Here is an 8176-nt window from a genome sequence, read left to right as displayed (position 1 = left end):
CCCGCCTTCTCCCGGACAAACACAGCCCCACTCTCTCCTGTAGAAACACAGCCCCACCCTCTCCTGTAGAAACACAGCCCCACCCTCTCCTGTAGAAACACAGCCCCACCCTCTCATAAAGAAACACCGCCCCACCCTCTCCAATAGAAACACAGCCCCACCCTTTCCTGTAGAAACACAGCCCCACCCTCTCCAATAGAAACACAGCCCCACCCTCTCCCATACCCACACAGCCCCGCCCACTCCTGTACAAACACAGCCCCGCCCACTCCTGTACAAACACAGCCCCGCCCACTCCTGTAGAAACACAGCCCCACCCTCTCCTGTAGAAACACAGCCCCACCCTCTCCTGTAGAAACACAGCCCCACCCTCTCATAAAGAAACACAGCCCCACCCTCTCCTGTAGAAACACAGCCCCACCCTCTCCAATAGAAACATAGCCCCACCCTCTCCCATACCCACACAGCCCCGCCCACTCCTGTACAAACACAGCCCCGCCCACTCCTGTACAAACACAGGCCAGCCATCTCCCATAGAAACACAGCCCCGCCCACTCCCATAAAAACACAGCCTCGCCTTCTCCCGAAGAAACACAGCCCAGCCATCTCCAGTAGAAAAGCAGCCCCACCCTCTCCCATGGAAACACAGCCCCGCCCTCTCCTGTACAAACACAGCCGCACCCCTCCTGTAGAAACACAGTCCCCCCCATCTGTAGCAACACAGCACTGCCCACTCCCGTACAAACACAGCCCCGCCGCTCCTGTAGAAACACAGCCCCGCCCTCTCCTGTAGAATCTCAGCCCTACCCTCTCCCATACCCACACAGCCCCCCCCACTCCCATAGAAACACAGCCCCCCCCACTCCCATAGAAACACAGCCCCCCCCCACTCCTGTAGAAACACAGCCCAGCCCTGTCCCATAGAAACACAGCCCAGCCATCTCCTGTAGAAACACAGCCCCGCCCTTTCCTGTAGAACACAGCCCAGCCATCTCCTGTAGAAACACAGCCCTGCCCTCTCCTGTAGAAACACAGCCCTGCCCTATCCTGTAGAAACACAGCCCAGCCATCTCCTGTAGAAACACAGCCCTGCCCTCTCCTGTAGAAACACAGCCCTGCCCTTTCCTGTAGAACACAGCCCAGCCATCTCCTGTAGAAACACAGCCCTGCCCTCTCCTATAGAAACACAGCCCTGCCCTCTCCTGTGGAAACACAGCCCCACCCTCTCCCATAGAAACACAGCCCCGCCCTCTCCTGTGGAAACACAGCCCCACCCTCTCCCATAGAAACACAGCCCCGCCCTCTCCTGTAGAAACACAGCCCCGCCCACTCCTGTAGAAACACAGCCCCGCCCTCTCTCATAGAAACACAGCCTCGCCCTCTCCCATAGAAACACAACCCCGCCCACTTCCATTGAAACATAGTCCCACCCTCTCCCATGGAAACACAGCTCTGCCCTCTCCTGTAGAAACACAGCCCCGCCCTCTCCCATAGAAACACAGCCCCACCCTCTCCCATAGAAACACAGCTCTGCCCTCTCCTGTAGAAACACAGCCCCGCCCTCTCTCATAGAAACATAGCCCCGCCTTCTCCCATAGAAACACAGCTCTGCCCTCTCCTGTAGAAACACAGCCCCGCCCACTCCTGTAGAAACACAGCCCCACCCACTCCTGTAGAAACACAGCCTCGCCCTCTCCCATAGAAACACAGCCCCGCCCTCTCCCATAGAAACACAGCCCCGCCCTCTCCCATAGAAACACAGCTCCGCCCTCTCCTGTAGAAACACAGCCCCGCCCTCTCCCATAGAAACACAGCTCCGCCCTCTCCTGTAGAAACACAGCCCCGCCCTCTCCCATAGAAATACAGCTCCACCCTCTCCTGTAGAAACACAGCCCCGCCCTCTCCTGTAGAAACACAGCCCCGCCCTCTCCCATAGAAACACAGCCCCGCCCTCTCCTGTAGAAACACAGCCCCGCCCTCGCCCATAGAAATACAGCTCCGCCCACTCCTGTAGAAACACAGCCTCGCCCTCTCCCATAGAAACACAGCCCCGCCCTCTCCTGTAGAAACACAGCCCCGCCCACTCCCATAGAAACACAGCCCCGCCCTCTCCTGTAGAAACACAGCCCCGCCCTCTCCCGTAGAAACACAGCCCCGCCCTCTCCCGTAGAAACACAGCCCCGCCCTCTCCCATAGAAACACAGCTCCGCCCTCTCCTGTAGAAACACAGCCCCGCCCTCTCCCGTAGAAACACAGCCCCGCCCTCTCCCGTAGAAACACAGCCCCGCCCTCTCCCGTAGAAACACAGCCCCGCCCTCTCCCGTAGAAACACAGCCCCGCCCTCTCCCGTAGAAACACAGCCCCACCCTCTCCCACTGACCTTTAAACACACCCCTTCCCATTCAAACATAGCTCTATCTCACTAAAATATAACAATCCTTAGTTTCATCTGCTTGCCATTAAAGAATCAGCCCTCATTGTCAAACAGAAACCCATCTAATTGAAACATTGCCCTAACCCATTCAAATGGGGCCCTAACATTTAAACACAACCATGCCTCATTGAAACACAGTCACATCCTTTTCAAACACTGCTGGACCCCAATAAAAATACAGCCCCATCCCATCAGACACAGCCCCATCCCATCAGACACTTCCCCATCCCATCAGACACTTCCCCATCCCATCAGACACTTCCCCATCCAATCAAAACATAGCCCCATCCCAATAAAACACAGCTCCATCCCAATAAAACACAGCCCCATCCCAATAAAACACAGCCCCATCCCAATAAAACACAACCCCATCCCATCAAAACACAGCCCCATCCCATCAAAACACAGCCTCATCCCATCAAGTCATGGCCCCATCCAATCAGGACACAGCCCCACTCCATCAAAACGCAGCGCCATCCCAATAAAACACAACCCCATCCCATCAAACATAGCCCCATCCCATCATAGACAGCCCCATCTCATCAAAACACAGCCCCATCCCATCAAAACACAGCCGCATCCCATCAAAACACAGCCCCACCCCATCAGAGACAAACACATCCCATCAGGACACAACCTCATCCCATCAAAACATGGCCCCATCCCATCAAAACGCAACCCCGTCCCATCAAAACACAGCCCCATCCCATCAAGACACAGACCTGTCCCATCAGGACACGGCCCCATCCCATCAAAGCACAGCCTCACCCCATCAGACACAAATGCATCCCATCAGGACACAGCCTCATCCCATCAAAACATGGCCCCATCCCATCAAAACGCAACCCCGTCCCATCAAAACACAGCCCCATCCCATCAAACACAGACCTGTCCCATCAGGACACAGCCCCATCCCACCAAAACACAGACCCATCCCATCAGGACATGGTCCCATCCCATCAAAACACAGCCCATTCCATCAGAACACAGCCCCATCCCTTAAGGACACAGCCCCATCCCTTAAGGACACAGCCCCATCCCTTAAGGACACAGCCCCATCCCATCAAAACACAGCCCCATCCCATCAAAACACAGCCCCATCCCATCAGGACACAATCCCATCCCATGAAACACAGCCCCATCCCATCAAAACACAGCCCCATCCCATCAAAACACAGTCCCATCCCATCAGACACAGCCCCATCCCATTAAAACACAGCCCCAACCCACCAAAACACACCCCATTCCATCAAGACACAGTCCCATCCCATCAAAACACAGCCCCATCCCATCAGGACATAGCCCCATCTCATCAGTCACAGCCCCATCCCATCAAAACACAGCCTCACCCCATCAGACACAAATGCATCCCATCAGGACACAGCCTCATCCCATCAAAACATGGCCCCATCCCATCAAAACGCAACCCCGTCCCATCAAAACACAGCCCCATCCCATCAGGATGTAGCCCCATCTCATCAGTCACAGCCCCATCCCATCAAAACACAGTCCCATCCCGTCAGACACAGCCCCATCCCATTAAAACACAGCCCTGTCTCACCAAAACACAGCTCCATCCCATCAGACACAGCAGCATCCCACCAAAACACAGCCCCATCCCATCAAAACACAGCCCCATCCCATCAAAGCACAACCCCATCCCAATAAAACATAGCCCCATTCCAATAAAACATTCCTGTCTAACTCAAACACAGTCCCATCCTATTAAAAGACAGACTTTATCCCATTGAAACGCAGGTCCACCCCAGCAAAACACAGCCCCGCCTCAGAAAAACACAGCCCCATCTCATCAAAATACAGCCCCACCCCAGAAAAACGCAGCCCTCTCACGCTGAGCCCCACCCAGATGTCAGGAGGAGGGGGAGAGGTATGTGAGGTTAGCTGTGTCCTGATGCTATAAGAAGCATCCCTGTGGATGGAGAGTGGGCTGTTGGTCGGTCATAGAGGGGCTGTAGAAGGACAGATCAGTGAAGGGGGGGTTGGGGGTTGACAGTGTTGTGGATGTGTGGAGTGGGGGGGAGTGGGGGGGGGGGGTGGGGGGTTAATTCCCGCCTGTCATACACACACACACACACACACGACGTGAATCAGAGACAGAAAAAAAATGGTCCCTCCTCATCCACAGATCAAAACAAAAGCTTCTCCCATTTGCTCAGGGGATGACAGGCAGAGATAGAGATTAAATAAAATCATTCAGATATATAACACCCAGAGCAGGAAAAACAAATCCTGGAAAAATGATAACAGGGCAATTGGGATCTTTATCAGGTAAGGACAACAACACATTAATGTGGAATATTTTCCAATAACCAATTACTGGAAAAGAACCATCTTGTTTGCACGCCAGTCAAATGAAGGCTGCTTCAAGGAATAAAACAAAAGCTGATATATATTTATTACCCATGTTTTCTCAATAAAACCCCCATGTTTTTGCAACAAAAAGCTTTCCTGGGTCTGCACACTGCCCATCTGTTGAAAGACTTGTTTTATTTTTCTCTCTGCTTCCATTTACAACACTGAAAACACCCGATTTCCATTTGAACTGGACAGGGTAAAAAAAAAACCGAGCACTCACCTTGCAAGATTTCTTCAGTCCAGGTGCAGTGGGCGAAGGCGAGCAGGATGGAGAACTGCGCTAAAAGTGATTTCATTGTGAGCGCAGTGCCCGCACTGATTTTGCACAAAGCAGACACACAAATACAGGGAGAGAGAGATGGAGCTTCTGCCACAGAGGCCTGTCAACAGGATAAGGGAGAGGGGGGGGGGGGGGGAGAAGTGAAGCTGCTCTCTGTAATGCAAGGAGGGTGAAATCTCCAACTACAGGACCTACCAAGTGCAGAGAGGGGTTGCGAAAGGGAGTGACTTTGGCTGAAAGCAGCACTGCGTCTGAGAGCCGCCCTCCCCTCACTGCAGCATCTCTGTTGGCTGCCTCTCAACAAACACACACACACTGACAGCGGCTGACAATTCAACTGGGGATTGCGAGAATTCGCAACATCAGCACCTGGGGGCGGTGGTGGGGGTGGGGGGGGGGGGGGTGACAGAACAGAAGGCGTGGAGAGAGAGAGTGAGAGACAGAGAGGAAGGTAGAAATAGACAGAGAGAAAGAGAGACAGAGAAAGGTACAGACAGGAAGACAGACACACAGAGAAAGAGAGAGACACAGTGGAAGAGACAGAGAGCCAGACAGAGAGAGAAAGGTAGAAAGAGACAGAGAGGAAGAGAAAGACAGATAAAAGTACAGACAGGAAGACAGACACAGAGGAGAGAGAGAGAGACAGTGGAAGAGACAGGGAGAGGAAGAGAGGTAGAGAGATAGACAGAGAGACAAAGATAGAGAGAGAGGCAGCTAGAGAGAGAGAGACAGAGAAAGAAGGACAGACAGAGAAACAGAGATAGAAATATACAAAGAAAGAAACAGAGAGAGAGCAGGATTAGCAGAGAGAAAGAGACAATGAGAAGAACAAGATGACAGAGAGGAGAGAAAGAGTGAGCTGGGCAAAAAGAGAGATGGAGAGTTGATGGAGACAGAAAGCAGAGACAAGTCAAAAAAGCGCAGAGAGATGGAGAGGCAGAGGGAGACAAAGAGGAAGATAGAGAGATGGAAAGAGAGAGGGGAAGAAAGAATGAGAAAGGGACAGAGAGAATGAATGAATGAGAAACATACTGACAGAGAGGAGATGAAGAGAAAGAAAACAAAGATATGTGAAGCATCACTGGAAAAACAGATGGAGAGAGAATGAGAGAGAGAGAATGAGAGAGAGAGAGATGGAGCGACAAAGAGACTGAGAGAGGGGAAGGCAACAGAGAGAGAGAGAAAGGGGAGGTGATACAGAGAAGGCGATGGCCTACTGGAATTATCGATAGACTATTAATCTAGAAACTCAGCTAATGTTCTGGGGACCCGGGATCGAATCCCGCCACAGCAGAAGGTGGAATCTGAATTCAATTTTTAAAAACCTGGAATTAAGGATCTACGGATGACCGTGAAGCCATTGTCGATTGTCAGAAAAACCCATCTGGTTCACTTTCGGGAAGGAAATCTGCCATCCTTACCTGGTCTGGCCGAGATGTGACTCCAGAACCACAGCAATGTGATTGATCTCAAGTGCCCTCGGGCACCTAGGGATGGGTAATAAAAGCTGGCCCAGCCAGCGATGCCCATGTCTCAGTAAAGAACAAAAAAAAAGAGACAGTGGGAAGGATGGAGAAGGCAAAGAGATACAGAGCGAGACACAGCAAGAAACACTGAGAGGTGGAGAGAGACAGAGAGACTTCTCCTGTGCTGTACCTGTCCTGGGAGTGTTTGATGGGGACAGTGTAGAGGGAGATTTACTCTGTATCTAACCCCGTGCTGTACCTGTCCTGGGAGTGTTTGATGGGGACAGTAGAGGGAGCTTTACTCTGTATCTAACCCCGTGCTGTACCTGTCCTGGGAGTGTTTGATGGGGACAGTGCAGAGGGAGCTTTACTCTGTATCTAACCCCGTACTGTACCTGCCCTGGGAGTGTTTGATGGGGACAGTGTAGAGGGAGCTTTACTCTGTATCTAACCCCGTGCTGTACCTGTCCTGGGAGTGTTTGATGGGGACAGTGTAGAGGGAGCTTTACTCTGTATCTAACCCCGTGCTGTACCTGTCCTGGGAGTGTTTGATGGGGACAGTGTAGAGGGAGCTTTACTCTGTATCTAACCCCGTGCTGTACCTGTCCTGGGAGTGTTTGATGGGGACAGTGTAGAGGGAGTTTACTATATGTCTAACTCCCATGTTGTACCTGTCCTGGGAGTGTTTGATTGCGTAGCCTCTAGTTGCGGTCAGCTCCTGAGAAGGTTCTGGAACAGAAACCGGAACTCAGCTGTGTCATCCCGTACCCTGCTGCCCCATTGATCTGCCTTGTCATGTGACCCTTAGCAGGTCGATCCTTAGAGGGACAATCACCACATCCCTCCCCCTCAAAGTCCTTTTGTACTAATGTCAATACTTTGTTTATACAGTCCAAAATAGTTAAACATTTAGTGCGGGAATTTTGTCAATTATAAATGTTTTTTCAGCCTGTTTGCAAATCCTTGTGGAGTGGTGTAACTCTTCTCTCTGAGGCACTTGCACAGGATTCCTGTCAGTCGGAGCCACAATGACAGCAGTTCAGTTCTATCTGTTTCCATGGAGACATCAGCTGTTCCTGTCACAGGGCAACCAGGTACCTCAGCGCTAAAACAGTCGGCAACATTTCCTGATGGCCATATTGGCTGCTGGGGCATCTCTCTTCTCCCCAGATGGTCTCTGTAATTTTGGACGATCCTTCCTTCTACATTCCCTGGGTAAGGCAGGATTCCAGTATTGGATCCAATGATTCCAACTCCACCCACTTCCAAAATTCCAAAAAACACGCTTCCATCCACGAGAATGACCGTGCTAACTGACATGAATCATGACTTGCCTTCTGACTGCTTTGTCTGCCCTCCACTCTCCCTGGCAATCAGGATGCTCAGTCTTCTGCTGAGATGATAGATCATTAACAACTCTGTTGGCGGCATTCCCTTTGTTGCCTGTGGAGTGGTCTTATAGGCAGGAAAGAATGGTGAGATTTTGGTCTCCTGACTGCTTCTTTACCATAGAATCCCTACAGTGCAGAAGGAGGCCATTCAGCCCATGAGTCTGCCCCAACACCAACCCCACCCAGGCCCTATTCCCGTAACCCCCACATATTTGAGGGGCGGCACGGT

At 52.0% G+C, this 8176-nt stretch overlaps 1 protein-coding gene across 1 annotated transcript in view; it reads right to left on the bottom strand.

The window, feature by feature from the left end:
• LOC144487577 (cell adhesion molecule 3-like) overlaps nt 1–5187 on the bottom strand; it is a gene marked incomplete at its 3' end in the record, with an annotated part of 51712 nt that extends 46525 nt beyond the window's left edge. The window contains exon 1 of the mRNA XM_078205661.1: nt 5031–5187. Coding sequence (XP_078061787.1) covers nt 5031–5106 — 76 coding nt within the window. The remainder of the gene's footprint in view (nt 1–5030) is intronic.
• Between the last annotated feature and the right edge of the window lie 2989 nt (nt 5188–8176).

The sequence above is a fragment of the Mustelus asterias genome, unplaced genomic scaffold, assembly GCF_964213995.1.
Source record: "Mustelus asterias unplaced genomic scaffold, sMusAst1.hap1.1 HAP1_SCAFFOLD_891, whole genome shotgun sequence".
NCBI classification, from domain to species: domain Eukaryota; kingdom Metazoa; phylum Chordata; class Chondrichthyes; order Carcharhiniformes; family Triakidae; genus Mustelus; species Mustelus asterias.
Note: the sequence above shows the minus strand (reverse complement) of the source record. Positions and strands in the feature narration are given on the sequence as shown.